This window comes from Temnothorax longispinosus, unplaced genomic scaffold (assembly GCF_030848805.1).
Source record: "Temnothorax longispinosus isolate EJ_2023e unplaced genomic scaffold, Tlon_JGU_v1 HiC_scaffold_30, whole genome shotgun sequence".
Lineage (NCBI taxonomy): Eukaryota > Metazoa > Arthropoda > Insecta > Hymenoptera > Formicidae > Temnothorax > Temnothorax longispinosus.
The window spans coordinates 96,535-116,448 of NW_027270121.1; the positions used below are offsets into that span (position 1 = coordinate 96,535).

At 42.3% G+C, this 19,914-nt stretch overlaps 1 protein-coding gene across 1 annotated transcript; it reads left to right on the top strand.

Annotated features, from left to right (window-relative positions):
- The first annotated feature begins 324 nt into the window (after positions 1 to 324).
- Positions 325 to 1,131, top strand: LOC139824220 (uncharacterized). Its single transcript, XM_071796720.1, has 3 exons — positions 325 to 414; positions 486 to 825; positions 920 to 1,131. The coding sequence occupies exons 1-3, from the start codon at positions 325 to 327 to the stop codon at positions 1,129 to 1,131; spliced, it is 642 nt and encodes a 213-aa protein (XP_071652821.1).
- Positions 1,132 to 19,914: the final 18,783 nt, after the last annotated feature.

The following is a 19,914-nucleotide window of genomic DNA, read 5'->3' on the forward strand; positions in this document are numbered from 1 at the left end:
CGCGATAAAAGTAATTATTTCGATAAAATGCTGTTTTTCGAATTCATACAGTTAATGGCGAATAAAGAAGAATTAGTAAATTTTCTAATTCAACACGGTGTGTTGCCATCGAAAATTAATTGTGGGAATTGTGGTGTGGAATTAACTATTGATAAACGGACATTGTTGTTTCGATGTCAAAGAAGATATTCCGCAGCAATGTCCTCAAAAAAGAAACGTGTCTCTAAGGCATGTAATTTTTTTAAAAGTGCCAAAGTAGGCACTTGGTTTGGGAATAGCAATTTGGAACTCGCTACAATTTGTAAGATTATAGCGAGTTTCCTAATGCTACGCCCTCCTCGACAGGAAGACCTCGAGGAAGAACTTGGCATTTCTTCCACCACGGTTGTCGACTGGTTCAGTTTTTGTCGCGAGGTAATATATTTTAATATTGTGCACTAATTTTATATATCTACATATATTATTATTATTTTTGATATTTACAGGTCTGTGCGTACTGGGCCGATAAGTGCAGCGAGAAACTTGGAGGTCCAGGACGCACCGTTGAAATCGACGAGGCAAAAATCGGCCATCGTAAATACAACCGTGGTCGCCTTTTGAAAAGCAATTGGATATTTGGAGGATACGAGCGAGAGTCGAAGAAAATTTTTATTGTGCCAGTAGAGGATCGAACGGAAAAAACGCTCCTGGCATGCATTAAGGAGTGGATCATGCCAGGAACAACGATTGTTTCAGATTGTTGGAAATCCTATAATTGTCTTAACAATGAGGGCTTCCAACATCTGACAGTCAATCACACTTACAACTTCGTCGATCCAGATACTGGTAAGTAACGGGAAACCTTGTGGTAAAACGTTAACGATATGAATATATAGTTACAAATACCTATATGTTAAAATAAATATATCTTAATTTACAGGCGCCCATACTCAGCATATCGAGCGTGTTTGGAGAGAAGTTCGAGCAAATATTCCAAAGTACGGGACTCGATCGCACCATGTCGAGGGATATTTATTCGAATTTCTATTCAAACACGCTCATCCTAGGGCTGAGAGAATAAAAATCTTCTTCGACGTTATCGCCCAGATGTATCCTCCATTGTCTACTGTCGAGGCCGAGCAAACAGAGTAAATACATTTGGAGACACGTTTCGACATCGGAACAACAAGAAACTGTGTTGCAACATCCGCAATTCCTACAATTAATGTTCGATACTCCGCGTTGCGAAATCTGACATATTTTAATATTTGTTGCATTACAATACCATGTTATATATATATATTAGATATTTTATATTTATATTTTTTTTATTTGAATAAATGATAATTTTATATTTGAAATACATTACTTTGTATTAAAGTGTTTTTACCGAAACCACAAACTTCAGAAGTATACATTAATTTTTATTATTTATTAATTGGATTGAAATTTAGATCTAACATTTCCTGCAAATAAACGCTGTAGCTATATACATTGCTGCGTCGAATTTGCCCGAATTCCTACAAAGTATAAAAAACACAATAATACTTATTTGAAAATATAGTTATCAATTAAAATCAAAACAATTACCTCGTGATTTAAATAACGGAATCTATCCTTAATATTCCGCTTCCTCTCCTCTGTGTATGCATTTTTCAATGTGAAACTTAAAATATCATGCAAAAAATCTTCGGAAATGTGATTTAAAATTGCAAAATTTACAATGATCATTCTATTGTGATCCTTGAAATTTTTGTCCCAAAACATCTTGCGAATAAATTTGGGCCATGTCTTCGCATCGCCAACAACATCTTGTACCGCGAGCCATGGATTACTATTTATTTGCTCGACTGAATACGACATTGTAAATAATAAGTTGATTTGGAGGTTGTAAATAACGATCTGAAGTTGAGCGCGTTAAGGTATGTCGCTACACATGTGGCCACGGAGCATGCGCATGTGGTCGCGGGGCATGTTTCTGTCGCTACCACAGTCGCTACATCGCGTCGGTATGACAGGTTTCATAACCTGAGAGTCGTCAACTTTAACGCTAAATATCTCGCTTCGCAGGGCAGACCGCCGCATTTTTCTGCCAGATTCTTTCGTTTTATGCAAAAACGAATTGATTAAGCCTAATTTCATCGATATTTGAGGTGCAGTAGCTATTCTAAATAAATACCAAAGCGCTAAATGGTTTGTTACAATTTGATTGCCATATTCGAAAAAAAAAATTAGTCAAAAACTGTCATTTTTTTTATTTATTCGATGGTCGAGGTTAGACACAGCAAAACGCCTGCATGTCCCCAGTACCGTACACGTAAACGTCAGTATCATCGAAGCTGAAAAAGAAAGGAAACGCTTGGAACGAGAAGAAAAGGCGAGGAAAAGGCAAGAGCAGTTAAAGAAAAAAAAATGTCAAAGTAAAGAAAGTTAGCTAATATATCGATGATCTCACCGTTCGTGGCAACGTTCCGACGGCTGCGGTGAGTGTGCTCTTTTCAAACATGGGGAGGTTAAGAGGTTATCCGCTTAGAGGCAGTACTATGTGGGATCTCGGTAGTCGCGGCGCCGTGGTGTTGTTAAGTGTGACGTGTGGGTGCGTGCTGATATACAACGCCTGGGGCGCTATCCTGGCGCTGGCGTTCACCTTGCTTCTGGTGGTGTACGCGTGCTACTCCCTGCTCGTCAACGACAGTCTGCTGTCGCCGCACGCGTATCACGTTCTCGGTTACCTGCGGGAGGCGATTCACGAGCTCGGCGCGGCCCTCCGTGTCGTCCACGTCCACGGTACCGGTTACGTGCGTAAGCTCTGGCACAGTGCGAGCCGTTGTTACCGCGAGCGTTTCCCTCCGTTCAGGATGGACAGGCGACGCGCGAGCAATTATCAGCTCAGCAGCGACTCGTACGCTGCCAAGCGCGGAGAGTCGCCGTCGTTACCGTCATCGCCATCGTCGTCGTCGTCGTCCAGGTTTGGCTTGATAAAAATACCTTTTCATGACTTATGTGTATTTTTCATGTTTATCATTGATTTATGTTCATTTTTATGTTTATTTTTCGGTTGAAACCTCCGCCTCGCATGCTCTGAAAAAAGGTAATCGGTAATGGGGACATGCCCGGTCGGAATTGGACACAGCTGGTCGGTAGAGGGGGCACGCACTAGTGCGCCTTTATTCTTCTCTATCTAGAAAAATACTTGACGGAATGGATTGAGCCTACGATTTTTGGAAAGTGCATGGATGAAGCTATCCATCAGTATGAAACTCTTTATCGAATTTATTTTTGTCACGCTTGACAACGCCATTCTTTTGTTGGGTCGGCCTTATAGGTGTCGGCCATAGGGACATTTACCTTAATCGGTGCGGGCGGAGCCGGTTTCCCGAGCGTCGCGGGTCGGAGCGCGGGAAAATGGCGCGAAGTGCGGATGCGGCGATACGATCGCGGTGATTCCGCTCGGATGGCGGCGGGACCGATCTAGCGCGAGTCCGACCACCGCGAAGCGCGCGGTGGAGGCAGAGTACGAAGGCTCTACCCCCGAGGAAGGCTGCGAGCGGTTAGATCGGGGAAAAAGAGAGGCGCGAGTCCAACCACCGAGAAGCGCTCGATAGAGGCAGAGTACGGTGGCTCTACTTATGGTGGACCCACAAGCTCCCACCCAACGACCTCTACAGTAATGAAACTTACGATACATGAAAAAAATCTGCTTAATTTGCTCCTTCATAATATGCATTTTTCATAATTTGCTCCATTTTACTTTTTTTAAATAAATAAATGATAAAGTTAATAACAATGTAAACGTTAATATAAGCGAAAATTATTAGAATTTGTAGATTTGCAAGGTACAGAAAAATTGCTCCCTTTCGTTTGAATTTGCTCCACCTTTACAAACTAATTATCTACAATTAAGAAAAACGTAAATAATTGCTTCATGCAGTTTGGAGGTTATCAAGAAATTGTGCGCATGCGCAGTATTTAGCACCTGCGCAACAGAAATTAAGCGCACCATTTTTTAAATTATTCATTTTTCTTTAATTTGCTTTATACAGTTTGCGAGATATCAAAGTTATCAATCCATTAGAATTTGTACATTCTCAAGGCACAGACAAATTGCACCATTCTTGTATCAATTTGCTCCACCTTTGAAAACTAATTATCTACAGTATTTATTAAAAAAAAATAAAAATTATCGTTTTATGCACTTTGCGGGATATCAATCATTAGAATTTGTACATTCTCAAGGCACAGACAAATTGCTCTATTCTTGTTTCAATTTGCTCCACCTTTAAAAACTAATTATCTACAGTATTTATTTAAAAAAAAAAAAAAATTATTGTTTCATGCATTTTGCGGGATATCAAGAAATTGTGCGCATGCGCAAAGGTATTTTGTGACTGTGCAACAGAAATCGAGAGCGCTATTTTTAAAATTTTTATTTTTCTTTAATTTGCTTTATGCATTTTGCGGGATATTAATCATTAGAATTTGTACATTCTCAAAGCACAGACAATTTGCTCCATTCTTGTTTCAATTTGCTCCACCTTTAATAACTAATTATCTACAGTGTTTATTAAAAAATAAATAAAAATTATTGCTTTATGCATATTGCGGGATATCAATTATTAGAATTGTACATTTTCAAGGCACAGACAATTTGCTCCATTCTTGTTTTAATTTGCTCCACCTGTAGATAATTAGTTTGTAAAGGTGGAGCAAATTCAAACGAAAAGGGAGCAATTTTTCTGTACCTTGCGAATCTACAAATTCTAATAATTTTCGCTTATATTAACGTTTACATTGTTATTAACTTTATCATTTATTTATAAAAAAAGTAAAATGGAGCAAATTATGAAAAATGCATATTATGAAGGAGCAAATTAAGCAGATTTTTTTCATGTATCGTAAGTTTCATTACTGTAGAGGTCGCTGGCTAAGAGCTGTGGGTCCATGGTGGAATTAGAGAGGTGAAGCATTGCGCATTATGGGGGAGAGTGGGTAGTCATGTGATATACTTTGATCAATCCAATGTAAGCGGCATTGCAAGTCGCGAATTTTAAAACACAAGTTTATATAAGACTATACAAAACTATATAAAATAAAAAGATCATGTTTTAATTATATTTTATTAGATATAAGTAAGTAATAAATAAAATATAATAAATATATAATACAATAAAATAAATAACAAATAAAATATTAAAAAACAATAAAATATAATATGTAATAAAAGAAACTTATAATTTAATTTTGTTGCAAATATGTTTTAGCTTCATATTTTTCTATTTATTTTTTCATTTTTCAAAATGTTTTGTTCTTTAATTTTTAAATTTATGTTTCGCAATCGGATATAAGTTCTTGTTCTCGTTAAACAATTAATTACCGGTCGTGGAAGTAATTCTTTGTTCTGTATTCTACAAATTACGCGATCTGTGACTTTGTCAAATATACCAGATTCTTTATTGAAACTGTTGCCATGAAATTTAAAGAATTCTTCTTCCATAATTTTGGCAACAACTTGAAAAGCGTCAGATGGATAAATGCAGTTACCTCTTGACAAGCACGATAACCAATGATGTTTATCAAGAGACTGTAGTTTAGCAGTGGGCAGGCCAAGGTGACAAAACGAAAATCGAAATCTATATCCAACATAGCCAGTTATGTATACTAAAGCCTCAGATTCAATTTTTTGGCGTGCTATATCTTGTTCAAATTCTTCTAATAGCTTCCACTCGTCTACCGTCGCATTATGAATATGGAGTAAAGTTTCTAAAGAATATAAATAATACAATATAATAATAGAATGGAATAGAATGGAATAAAATGGAATAAAAGTAATAGAATAATAGTGAAAAAAATAATAGTGAAATAATATTAAAATGCTATATGTATAATAATAAAAAATAGATTTTATAATACTATGTATGTATGTATGTATAACTTTATTTCATATCCCCGTAGGGTTCGAAAGGCGTTTTTTTTAAAGGAACGTTCCCAAACCTTTTACAAAACCTTTTACATGCTTCTACCCTCTCTCAACGCATCTACTTAACCTAACTTATACTATCTTAACCCACTTAACCTAATGGTATGGATGTGAGCTTCTGCCTCTGCATCCGCTCACACCCACACCCGCCGCACGCACACACACCCTCTCCGCAAGGGACTTCCGTTTCCTCTTGCTTCTATAAAACCCGTTAGAACCACCTCTAGCCCCCTCTCTTCGGCTTTCCACTCACTCTCTCATTTTCACCTCAATCACACCTCATTCCTCCCCTCCCTCCAACCACTCAAAGTACCCTTTCCTATTCCTATTTTTCTCTATCTCCCTCATCCACCATTCCCCCTCACCCTCCTCTCCCAGCACCCATCTCCTTCCTGCCAACTCCCCCCTCTCTCATCCCATCCCCTACAACGCTCCCACGTATGCTCCCACGTCTCCTCCTCTCCCTCGCACAGTTTGCAAGTCCTTTTTTCCTCTTCCTCCCAATGTCTACCCTCCCTCATTTCGTTCCCCAGCCTAAATCTCGCAATCCTATTCCACCTACTTCCCCCCCCCTTTCTTTAGGTATTCCGGTATCTCTTTCTCTTTTACTTCTTTATACCATTTGTTGTACCTTGACTCTTTTATTCTCTCTCATCTCTCTATTCTTTGCACCTCCCTTTCCCACCTTATCATCTCCTCTATTCCTGTCTCTTCCTTTCCCCTTCTCTCCATCTCTCCCTCTTCCCACAAGCCTCTTTCGCTCATAAAATTCCTCCTACCTTTTTCCCAGCTTGAGGTTCCCCCTCTCCTCCCCGTTCTTTCCTTCACCTTCTCCCAGCACATCCTCGCCAGCTCGCTTCCTCCCTCCTCCAGCCTCTTTTCGAACCCTTACGCCCTCCTGCCCGCCCTGCCTCTTAATTTTTCTCTCTGCAACTCCTCTCTCACTAAGTACCACGGCGTCCTCCTGTCTACTCCCAACACTTATCTCAAATATTTTTCTTCAAGCCTCTCCATCTCCTCTCTCTCTTCCCATCCCCATATTTCCACCCCATACCCCATTACCGTCCAAACCAGATTATCAAGTAGCCACAGCCTTCTCCCCCAGTCCATCCCAAACCTCCTTCCCAAACCTCTTCCCTATCCTCCACACTTGCCCCATTACCGCCGCCGCGCCACCTTCCTAACCCTTTCTTTCGCGTGCACATCTTGCCCTCTATTCCTTTGTAGCGTATATACTAGGTATCGGAACTCCTTCACCTCTTCCACTTTTCTTCCTTTCCACCGCCAATCTTTTTTCACCATCCTGCCTCCTCCTTTTCTAAACCTCATAATCTTAGTTTTCTCTGCATTTAGTTCCAGCCTCTTCTTATCCAAATACCTCTCCAGCCTCTCCAGCATACTTCTCATTTCATCTTCCCCCTCCGCCAGCAGCACCATGTCATCCGCAAACTCCAGGTCATACACCCTTCCTTCCCCCAGCCTGATCCCCCCCACTTGACCATCTTCATCTCCTCCTCCAAGTCAGCCAACAATATAATAAAAAGCAACGGGCTCAGCGGACACCCCTGCCTTACCCCTCTTGCTGTCCAAAAACTCTCCCCCAGCTCCTTTCCCGCTCTGACCCTACTTTTCGTCTCTCTCAATACTTCCTCTATCCTCTCAACCAGACCCTCCCTAACCCCCCTCTCCCTCAGCGCCTCCATCAACGCCTCCCTATCCACCGAATCAAATGCCGTCTTTAGATCCACAAACAGCGCCACCACCTTTCCCCCCTTCCTTCCTAGTTGCCTATTCACTAGGTAATTAAGCACGTAAATGTTGTCCACCGTCCCCATCCCCTTCCTAAATCCCGTTTGATTCGGCGGGATGATCCCCTTGTGCTCTACATCCTCCCTCAGTCTCTTGGCTAACACCGCCACATATACCTTGTATAAGTTGGAAAGCAGGGTAACCCTATAGTCTTCTGCCCTCTCCCCTTCCCCCTTCTTTACTATGGGCACAATCACCCCCTCCTTCCAGCTTTCCGGCCACCCTCCTCCCCTCCATACTTTGTTGCAAAACCCTCTCACCCACTCCGCCAACTCTTCTCTTCCGTGTTTCCACACCACGCTAAGAATACCGTTTACCCCCGCCTGTTATTAGAATGTTATTAGAATTTTCTTCTATCTCTTGCAGTCCTTCATTAAACATTGCTATTTCCGTTGCAACTTCATCCTGTTCAAAATAATTTATCAATTCTGATTGAGAAGAATTGCTAAAATCTTCCAAATATGCGATCGGAGTTGAATTTATATCTCTGTTTCAGCATTTTTCTTTTCTGATATTCCACAGTCAGAATGTTTTCCCAGGATATACCATTTTAGACGTGTTTGACATTCTACGGGTGACGGATTACTGTGCATTCCTCCCATCTATCTGATGTGTGCAAAGAAATTTTTAAGTATATCCTGGCACAGTCGTCTGGTAATTATATATTCTGGAATGAAGTTCTCGCATGTGTATTTTTCCTTCAAATATAAGAGCAACTCTTTGAGGGATTTATTAGATAATAATATCCCTTTTTGAAATGGCATAAGCGATTTTTTTCCACATACTCTCATTTTTAAAATAAACTCATTCATTTTATCAAGAGCGTTATCCTGGTGTTCTAAATAAATTCCATAGGCACGTAAGCCACTGTGTCATATTTAGATTGGGTATTTAGAAGATCGAACCAATTATTAATTAGTTCCAGCATGTCCCGCATTTCTTTCCAATTTTTATTTTTAAAAAATCCTTGTTGTCCGCAATACTTTATGGCCGTAACATTTCTGTTGGAAAAAACTTGGGCTGCTAGTTTCACTTTTTGCCGTTGAAAGCCTTTCGCATCAAGGTGGTCTCTATTTAAATTAAAAGCTATTTTTAAATCTTTTTCATTAAGAGCTACTAATTCTTCTAAAATTGATTTATTAAATATTAAATTATTTATTGATATTAAATCCGGAATCGAATAAATTATTTCTCATTAATTTTATCAAATGAGGAACGTCTGCGATCATAAAAACTTTTAATGTCTCGTCCGCCGGATGTAAGGAAAAATGTTGTATTTTCACAGTATTATCACTTATGGAATTTTTTGATGTTTCAATTCCAACATTAAGTTCTTTCCATAAGGCTATATTCGTTGAGCCCATGTCGCTAGTTACAGACACAACAATGTAACCAATTTCGTACAGAGCTTGTATAATTTCAAATAAAATATTTTTTGTCATTAGTTGCTCGTTCCGCGCGTACTTGGCGCGAGACACTGCCGTGTCTCTTGATGATTTGTGTCTTTTAAATAATTCATTCTTTATTTCTGGCCATTCTGGATTACAAGTGAAAGTTATAAATAAATCCGGGCGTCCATAATTACGCACATATGTCATCGCATCTTGCGTTTTTTCATGCATGTAACGCGGAGACCCCGTAAATGTTGATGGAAGAATAATAAACTGACCAATGTTTTCAGGATTTATATTACCATCCTGATTTAGTGCATCTCTTAGATGTATATAATCATCAACTCTCATTTTCTTTTGATTTCGACATATAAAATCTAATCTTTCTGTGATCATTTTTTTGCCATTATATCTACACTATACTGATTTAACAAATTTTTATAATAATGCAGATGATTCATACTGCTTTCTCTAATTATAAGTCTGTATGCATAAAATTGCATACATGTTACTGTTTTATTTCTCTCACTATTTGTGTTATTTTAGTTGTAGGATAGTTAAGTAATAGCCATCTTCTCCTCTTACAAACATCAAGGGATACTGGAGAGAATCATATGCCCGATGAAATTCAGACAGGCGTTGCAATCCTCCATCTCGACATTTTAAGACAATGTCTCTAGGACCTTTATCTTCATCTACCAGCAATATAGCCACCTCATTGATATTTGGAGCATTGTATCTTCCCCTGTGTTCATTCACAAGGACTCGATCCGCATGAATTACTATCTTAAATTCGTCTTTCACACTTTCTGAATTATGTTCAAGGTTATATTGAAAATTTTTAATATAACTATTATGTTCTTGCATTATTTATTGGAACATTTCTATCAATTCTTTTTTTAGATTTTTATTTTTATTTATTCTTGTTGATAATTGTTCTGCATCTGATGTAAAATAAATCTGTAAAAACTGTGGCTCCTTTCCCTGACTTGGAAATAAACTCCCAATGTAATGATAAATCTGTCCTTGAATTTTGAATGTAGGCATAAAATTGCCCTCTCTCATTTCTTTTGCTCCAAATGAAGTCATCTGAAATAATAAATTATATTCTCTAATTTTCTCTAAAAATTTTTTTGATAATGGATGTGATCCATTTATTAAACTTTTTAATGGCTCTGATGGTTCCTCTATTTCTGGTAAAGCAACTTTTCCCAATGCACAACATAAGCTAGACGCTTCCTCTTTCCATTTCTTCGCATTACAATACATTTCTGGTTGATATTTTAATCCAGACCTATAGCTGGATTTATTTTGTGTTTGAACTCTTTTTCGTGCTTTCCATTGTCATTGTTCCTCTAATCTCCTCTTACGCTGCGGACTTGTTTCTCTACTCCTTCTCTCTACTTTATTTAATCGATCTTTTTCCAATCGACGTATACGTTCAATATTTGATTCATGTTCTTTATTGATTGACGTCCTTAAACATTGCCTTTCAAGACGATTTGCTGTCTTAGATGTCGATTCTCGACTCCTATTTTCATTTGATTGCGTTTGCTGTATCAACATTGTAACGATGCACCCCCAAATATGCATCGTTCCGGCAGAAACACCACGCCGAGACCACCCAGCCGACCACCCGCGAGGTGGACAACGGGCACGGTGTGCCCAACGTATTTTTTTAATTACGCCAAGTAACAGTAGGAAGTCCGCAAATGGATTTACCGCTTACCGCGGCAACCGCCTCACCGCGCCGAGCGGTGCCGAAGGCGACCAAAGACCGCCGAACGCAATCGCGGCGTCGGGACGCCGCGCCGTAATCACTGATCGTTCCGTCGCACCGTCCCGGCGCTCGCGATTGCCGTCGCTACCCCCGCCACGCCGTAACGCCGCCGCGACGCATATATAAGCCAGGCGTCGCTGGCACAATTTGCGATTCCTGATCATCCGTCTCACCGACCGCACCAATTCTGAGTTCCCACATTAAGCCAGTCCAACAGAAGGTAGAGCGCCTCCGGCATTCTCTGTCTTCGTCGAACGTGTCTCGACAAACAACCGGCTTCCTCCCCGAGGATATCCAAACGAGGGCAGAGCGCTTCTCTGCTTCCACCGAGCGCTTCTCGGTGGCCGGACTCGCGCCGTTTTTCCTCGAGCTAGCCGCTTGTAGCCACCGCCGAGCGCTTTTCGGTGGTCGACCTCGCGCTAAGCTCGATCCCGCCGCCTACCGCGCCGAATTGCCGCGATCTTGCCCGCGCTTCGCGCTCCACGCCTCGCGCCATTTTCCCGCGTTCCGATCCGCACCGCCCGGGAAAACCGGCTCCGCCCGTACCGATACCCATTGTAACACGATTCGGCCCGCGAGACTGCCGAAAGTACCGGCTCCGCCCCGTACGTACCGCGTGTTACCGCGCGCCGCCCGCGACTTACCACTTATTGTATCTTGCGCACGCCCAACCATCGTAGATCTCGCGAACACTTGTTATCGAGCCCAGATTTGCTCGCTGCGAATATAGCAAACAATTGTGATTGTATATATTAACCCGTTGTAAATACCGCGAGCGCTTATTCTAGAATAAATTTTTGGTACGTTTCACCTGTTAACCGAGTCTTGTGTCTTTCTCCGCGCCTACTCCGAACCGTGACCAGCCGCGAGCTAGATCCGCGCTTCGGAAGCTAAGTTGTTTCAACATTCACAATTCTTGTTGTATACTACTTTCTTGAGCATGTTTCTTAGATCTTACCATACCTATTTTAAACAGGCGTTCGTCATGCTCCTTTGCATTTTCATGTTGTCTTCTAAGATCTTTTTTTCTAGCCTGAGGAGTTTTCCTTCCCAATTTGGATTTTATCTCAGGCATTTTAAAAATAGTATTCCTATCTTTTACTTTTGTACAAATTCTACTCTCAATTTTTATACTCAATTATTTTATTAATATCAATTATTAAATCTCAATTATAATTAAATTACAGTTAACTAAAAAGTCGAAAATTTATTCTTTTCTTTCCCCTAATCCTTTTTCTATTTTCAATTTTTTAATTTAATTATTCTATTAATCTAAAAACAATTATTAATCTTACCTATAATTTTTTTTCTCTCTTTTTCTCTAACTCACTTTCTAATTTCCTTAAATCGCACCTTTTCTCACTTTTTTTTATTTTTTTACCCTTCTTTTTATACGTTTTCTTTTTTCTCGTCTTCCCAAATATTTTTAATTTTTCAATTTTTTGTTGTTATCTTAAAATTCTTTCTTTAATTCTTAAATTAATTTAATATAAATTAAATATCTTACATTTGTATTAATTCCCCCGTTAGCCTTTGGCGGGGAAGCAGGTAAAAAGTTCGGAGAGGAGAAATAGGGTCGAAAACAGAGCTGTGTGAAAGAGTGGAGGTGCGGGATTAAAAGAGGTGAAGGAGGTGGAGAGGAGGCGGTGGAATTGGAGGTGAGGATGGAATCGAGATGAAACGGCCGGAAATCGAGGGAGAAGATGAGAGTTGAAAGTGAGGTTAGGATGACGCAGCAAGAGGAGCAGGAAGAGAGGGGGACAGAGACGGAAGTGAAGAAAGAATCAAGAGAGGGAGAAGTGGCAAGGAGCAGGGTCTAACCGGTCGGAGTGGTGACGCGAGGCACGTTGATTGGCTGGCGGAGAACGGTGGAAGCGGGCATCACTGGGAGTCCGGCCCGGAGCGGGGTGCCGGCTGCCCCAAAAGGGTAGGTTGGCACCACTGCGGGGCGGCGACTGGCGGTGGGATTAGGGTGCGGAGCGGGCCAGCAAGGAAGAGAGAGGGGATACCGAAACGATGGGCAAACGCGCAACGCGCGTTAGCGCGCCAACGATAGAGGGTCGAGTGTTGGAGATCGAGAGAGGCGGAGTCGACGGAGTATAGCAAGCGCGCGACGATGCACGTGGTGACAGTAGAGAGAGAAAGGCTGCGAGAAAAGCAGGAGAGCAGTGAAGCAATGGCTAATAATTCCTTAAAGAGGGTAAAGAAAAGCGGGAGAAAGGAAGAGAAGGAGCGGGCAGATAAAAGATAAACAAGTAAGTGAGAGGGAAAGACACACACGAACACACAGGGGGGAGGGAGGGAGAGAGGTGCTGATAGTGGATTTGGAGGATGAGAAGGAGAACGCGGAGCTGTTAGAAGGGTGTGAAGTATTTAGGCAGAGGGGGGATAACGGTGGACGAGGACCTGATCATATGAGCTACAGCGAGGACCTAGAGTGCCGAGAATTAATTGTAGGAGAAGGGAGAAAGAAGGCAGAAGAGCGGACAGAGGGCGATGGAGGATAAAGGCAGGAGTTACACACATGCACTCACTCGCATGGAGGGTAGAAGAGAAGTAGAGAGGAGGAGGGAGGGGAGGTTAAATGATGAAGAGACATGAGCTTTGGCGGGAAGAGTGGCGGAGGACCGAGACGGCGCCGGGTGTCAGGTCCCGAGCGGGGTGGCATCTCGGCGGGACGTCGAGGCGGCGGCTGAAGTTGAAAGGAATAGCACTGGAGAAAGCTGGTTGTTCAGGCTGAATATGAGGGACAGAGGGGAGAGGAAACGGGGGTTGGGTGAGAATCTAAACGGGAGGAAAGAATTTTTTAAAGGGATCTGTGGCGGGGGGAGGCGAAAAAGTAACTGGAGGGAGAAAAAAAGGGGAATTGGAGCAGGGGTAAGGAGTTGGCAGGAGACGGAGCGGAGCTGGACAGGAAGCAAAGGAGGAAGTTCGAGAGGCGACTGAGCAGGAAGGAGTCCAACTAGAAGTCAGAGAGACTGCCGCGCAAGAAAAGAGCGGATGACGACAGAGAGTGGAGATGGAGCGAGGAGAGGGAAGAATGGAGGATGAGATTGGATGGGAAGGAGCGAGGAGGGGGGCGGCTAGGAAGGAAAGGGAAAAGGGTAGAGGGCAAGGAAGGGAGGGAGGGAAAAAGAGTGTAAAAGGCCGTAATGGTCAGGTTGGGTCAGGAAAGATGTATGTATAAAGGATTGGGTACGTCCCTTAAAAACGCCACTTGTTTTGTATGACGGAGATATGATATTATTGGTTGGGCAAAGACAAGAGAAATGACTGCAGTGTAAGAGGTTTGGGAACGTTCCTCGTTAAAAACGCCTTGTAAACCCTGAAGGGATATACAATAAACTTCAATACATACATCTTACATTTGTATTATAACCAACTTAAAAAATGTATTAAGACAATTTATGTATACCTTTGTTGCATTTATAAACTAACCACAGTTTATTTAAATATAAACGTGAAAACAGCAGATAAGTTTAACCATTTATGTGTGAAGAAAATTGTCATTTAATGCGTCCTTTTAGATTATTCTTAACGGGTGGAATACATTTAAACGGGTGGAATAAATTTTAAATTTTTTTCTAAACCGATTTTCATAAATATCCTAAACAAAGCTTTCTCTTAAAAAAATTAAACCCATCGTTGCAATCCCCCAAAAATTAGAAAAATTTTAGCCCCGGTTTCAAGAAAATCCATTAATGAATAAATAGTTCGCAGTCAGACAGACAAACATTCAACTTATATATGTTACGGACAATTTGATTAATTCGGGAATTATGCATAATGACCGGGCAATATGCATAATTCCCGCTTCTTTTGGGACATTTGAATAATAAAAACAAAAATGTTCAAATTAATCTTCCGGTTATTATGCATATTTCCCAATGCTAAATGGTCATTTTGATAAATCACCTTGGAACCTACTGCCTCCACGCATACACTTTCCACGCGAAACGAGATGCCACATGGGTTTACAACTTTCCACGCGTGGAGAGTCCACGCATGTACTTTGAAGGCACACTATGTGTCTAGTTTAATAATAGTGGAGCCCCCCGGGGGCGGAACCTACTGCTTCCACGCATACACACGCATACACACGACACACGTGGAAAGTTGTAAACCCATGTGGCACTTCGTTTCGTGTAAAAAGTGTATGCGTGGAGGTAATAGGGGGGCTCCACTATTATTAAACTAGACACATAGTGTGCCTTCAAAGTACATGCGTGGACTTTCCATGCGTGGAAAGTTGTAAACCCATGTGGCACCTCGTTTTGCGTAGAAAGTGTATGCGTGGAGACAGTAGGTTTCGCCCCCCTGCGGGGGGCTTTACCATTATTAAACTAGACACATAGTGTGTCTTCAAAATACATGCGTGGACTAGAGACCCTTTAACAGAGTCTGGCCATAAGGCCAGTTTTATCAAAATCCTGTGAGAGAGAAAGATATACATTCATATCGCTTTCTCTTTCTTTCTTATATCTTTTTCTCTTTCTATTTCTCTTGCTTTGACAAAACTGGCGGACCAATCAAAACTGGCTGTCCTTATGGCCAGACTTTGTTAGAGGGTCTCTAGCGTGGACTTTTTACGCGTGGAAAGTTGTAAACCCATATAGCACCTCGGATCGCAGTAGATAGGCTATAGGGATTCTAAAACATGGTGTGTCTGTCGAGGCGCGGGGGTAGGAAGTGGAACGCGCGGGAAATGCCGTAAGCGGTGGGCGAGGGAATGGCGTCGGCAGAGGAGCACCGCCTCACTTTCCGCCCTAGGGAGGAAAGTAGTCGTGATGAAGTATGATCACGCGTCTCGCGCGTGTCGTTCGACGTTATAGGTGTCCTTCTGCTGACGCTATTACCTCGCCACACCGCTTATGGTATTTCTCGCGCGTTCCACTTCCTCCCCCGCGCCCCGACAAACACTTTACGAATCTTTCCACAATTAGATTGTCAGTTTTAAGTTAGAAGTTTTTTTTGAAAGCGCGAAAGAACGTTGATAGTCGTTGCTCGCGCGGTACGTTTATATTGAGAGATAATAGAGTGCCATTGATAGTCAACTCAAAGTCAGTCAACTCAAAGATAAGTAGCTAGATAATATTATATACTTCTGGCCTCAGGCCGGTCGCGGGGTCGGGGAGCACGGAAACGAAAATATTACTATTTTCACTAAAAAAAATATGCATATAGGCTACACAAAATATTAATATTTGTTTGTTCAACCTCACCTCGAGTCTGTGGAACTCGACGGCGATCATATTATATGCCGCGAAGACGTTTTGACTGTGAAAATTCGTCGGCGAAACTTGATGGCGATTTTATTATTCTGCGAAGATGCTTCGACTGTGAAAATTCGTCGCTCTGACGTATCGTTTTCGGATCGGGATTTTCGCGGGTCATGGGTCACGGGTCACGGTAACCGCGATAGCGATGAAGCGTGGAAATGTTCGACAACTACTAATCGCTGTACAATACGGGGAAGTCGTTGAATTCCTCTCTGGGTGCGCGAGCGAGCGAGACAACGACGATTATAATCAATCGTCGGTACATGGTGATCGATCGCGATCGTCATCGTCGCTGGAGATCTGTCTGTCACGTGTTCGACACGCGCGAGATTTTCGCGGTCTTGATAGGAAACGACGCGGTTACCTCTTTATTCGTAAAGTGTCTGTCGAGGCGCGGGGGAAAGAGAATGCGCATCTTTGGTTGTGCAAAAAAAAAAAAAATTTGCGTGGGTGGAATCGTTGAAGGAAACGACGCGGTTACCTCAGGCCTCTATTCGTAAAGTGTCTGCCGGGGCGCGGGGAGAGAGAATGCGCATCTTCGGTTGTGCAAAAATTTTTGTGTGGGGTGGAATCGTTGGAGGAAACTACGCGGTTACCTCTGTCCTTTTTTCCGTCACCCATCGTTGCCTGGCGCTGTATAAGCCAGGGGAGAATGCAAATTCTCGATTCTACAAAAATTTTGCGTGGTGGAAAGTACCACTCCTATTCGTAATTATATTATAAAAAAAATATGTATCAACGCGACGATGGATTACAAGGAGGAGGAAGAGGAGGAGGAGGTATCTCAAAATCTCGAAATTCCGTCCAATTTGGATAGTTACGGTGACTCCATCATCGTCATTATCTGACAATTCTGATATATATTGCAGCGAGTCGTTGTCGTCCTACACGGACAACGAATTCGAAGACTTATCGTCGCTGAGTTTCACCGAATGCTATGCGGTCGCGTTGAAGGAGAACGCTCGATGGAATCTGGCGACGTACAGTTTGAGAAGGGAGATCGGTTTTCAGTATCTGCGTGAGGAAATGTGGATAAAGACTGTAGTGGCTCAAAGCGTTAAAGCGAAGTTTTACATGCTTGGAATTCCGAGGAAGTTTTCGACTCATCCGAGAAAAATCAAAAAATTCAAAGAGATTCGCCGAAGAGTTAAATTTAGTATACCTGTGGACAGCGAAGGTTCGACCATGTGGTTGAACACGTGTAATTACACGTCGAAACGTTCTTGAGCGATCGAAATATGGAGGAGGAGAAGAACGATCTCGTCAAGCTTGCGACGGGCGTCAACTCGTTGAACGCGTATCACGATTGGTTACGACAGTGCGACGAGCGTCTCGCGTCTCCGCGAGAGACCTGCCGTAAAAAAAACGTGGGCCGAAGTTTACAGAAACGTTAAACTTTCTCATCGCTCGAGTGGCGCGATTAGAAGGAGCAAGAGACGTTCTGCATCAACGTTTCGCGCAGGTTGGCGCCGGTCATGGCGAACCAAGCAGAGGACATTCATAAACGGAGATTGAGACAGCTTTCGCCAATCGCGTACTGACCGGTGTGGTGATAAACGCTAATCACGTCAATCCTCGACTATTTCTTGAGGAAGCGAGGGCCACGGTGCTCGAACAAGTGCGCGTTAATCACGAGAGATACGCATGCCTGAAGGTCAACACGGTTTTCAATGTCGCAGAAGCTCAAATCGACGTCAAAAGCATCGCCACGAGGAATCGATAGCTCCTTCCTGAATCTGATTTGCGAAAATGGTACGACAGATACGTGATCGATGTTATTCTTGCGGATCTGAATGAGTTTCAGGAACGCCACAATGGCTGGGCATTGTCACGTATATTGAACCTGATGGTGAACGTGAACAAGTGCAATCCAATGCATGCCGGATGTTGGTTCGAAACGTCGCAATGGATAAAGATAAAGAGAGCGGTGGTTAACGTGCGTTCGGTGGACAACGCGTGTTTTGCGTGGGCGGTAGTGTCTGCTCTGTATCTCGTTTAAAGAAATCCGTATAAGTGTAGCGCGTACCCTCACTATTCATCGAAATTGAATTTCGGCGGAATCGAGTTTCCTATGACTCTGAAGCAAATTTCGAGATTCGAACGACTCAACACAACGCGTCTGTCGACGTTTTCACCACTGGGGGGAGGGGACGTAACGAAAAAAAGGAGATCATTTCTTTGCGGTTGGCCGACGATAAGGACACTCACTTTAATTTGTTGTATCTGTTAGATTCGCGAAACAACTCGAACGTCAGTCATTTCGTGTGGATAAAGAATCCGCCGCGATTGTTGGGGTCTCAGTTAAACAGGAGCAGGAACATGAAGTACATATGCAATCGGTAGGTATATATATATAATGGGACGTTTCACGTCAACCGGATCACTTGTCTGCCCAAAATTTGAAGCGACCTACAAAGACGTTCGATAGCTCAAAAAATTAGTCTTTACTAGTACTTTCGAAAGTCATGTGCCTCGTTTTGAAATCCAAGATAACTGATTCAATATGGCGGCTGAAAGCCTGAAAGTTGGAGAAAAATCTACATAATTTAACGTAATCATGTTTTTAAATATTGATTCGGTTTTGAAATGGTTTGGTAAGGAGTTGTCAGTGTCTGTGATGTTGAATCTGGGAGCTAGTTGAAGTTTGGAACGTTACTGGATTTTTTAAAAATGATTTGTCCCATTTCTCCTTTGGCACAGAGACATTTCTGAGTGATAAATACGAAATACATAAAAGACCGAACCGATACACCCTGCGAAAGACACCCTTATACTCAAAAAACCTACCCCCAGACCACTTTAAATATTCTAGCTACGCTGAAAACGATTTGTCCCATTTCTCCTTTGGCACAGAGCAACTACTAAATGCCACGCACAAAATACATAAGAGACCGAACCGATACACACTGCGGAAGACACCCTTATACTAAAAAAACCTACCCACGGACCACTTTAAATATTCTGGCTACGCTAAAAACGATTTGTCCCATTTCTCCTTCGGCACAGAGAAACTACTAAATGCCACACACAAAATACATAAGAGACCGAACCGATACACCCTGCAGAAGACACCCTTGTACTCAAAAAACCTACCCCCGGACCACTTTAAATATTCTGGCTACGCTGAAAACGATTTGTCTTATTTCTTCTTTGGCATATATATATATATATATATATATATATATATATATATATATATTGCGACCCGATTTCCTTCGGTCTCGCTAGCCGAAGAGGCGCGGCCGCAAATTACCTGCCGGAAGACGGTAGCTCCGCGAGATCAGCGATATTATGTCCTCAACGAATCAATCCGAATGGGCGCCAGGTGCGATTGCGCGCACCACGTTTTCGCAACTCGATTCCCGGCTCAACAGATATCTCTCATAAACGCTAACTCAGGGCGTCGGTTATGTCTTTCGACGAGGAAAGTGAGGAAGGAGCGTAACGCAATCAGCACACAATAAGTAACAAAAATAATAATCATATATTTCAGTTTCAAATATGGGCCTCGTCCCCGATGGTTCAACGTAACGCAATTCCTCGCCGCGAATCCTAAGGCAATTACAACGTACGGTCTCCGCGACACAGCTCTAACGTCCGCGAGACTCTCAATCTTCACAGCAAACGATACAAAATACGACACAACTTCAATATTCGCACTACTCACAATCGGCGACACAAAATCTTCGCGCTATGACT

Coding starts and splice junctions, on each gene's coding strand:
- LOC139824220 (XM_071796720.1), top strand. CDS start 325: ATGCTACGCCCTCCTCGACAGGAAGACCTCGAGGAAGAACTTGGCATT. Junction 415..485: donor GGTTCAGTTTTTGTCGCGAG/GTAATATATTTT, acceptor TGATATTTACAG/GTCTGTGCGTACTGGGCCGA. Junction 826..919: donor CTTCGTCGATCCAGATACTG/GTAAGTAACGGG, acceptor CTTAATTTACAG/GCGCCCATACTCAGCATATC.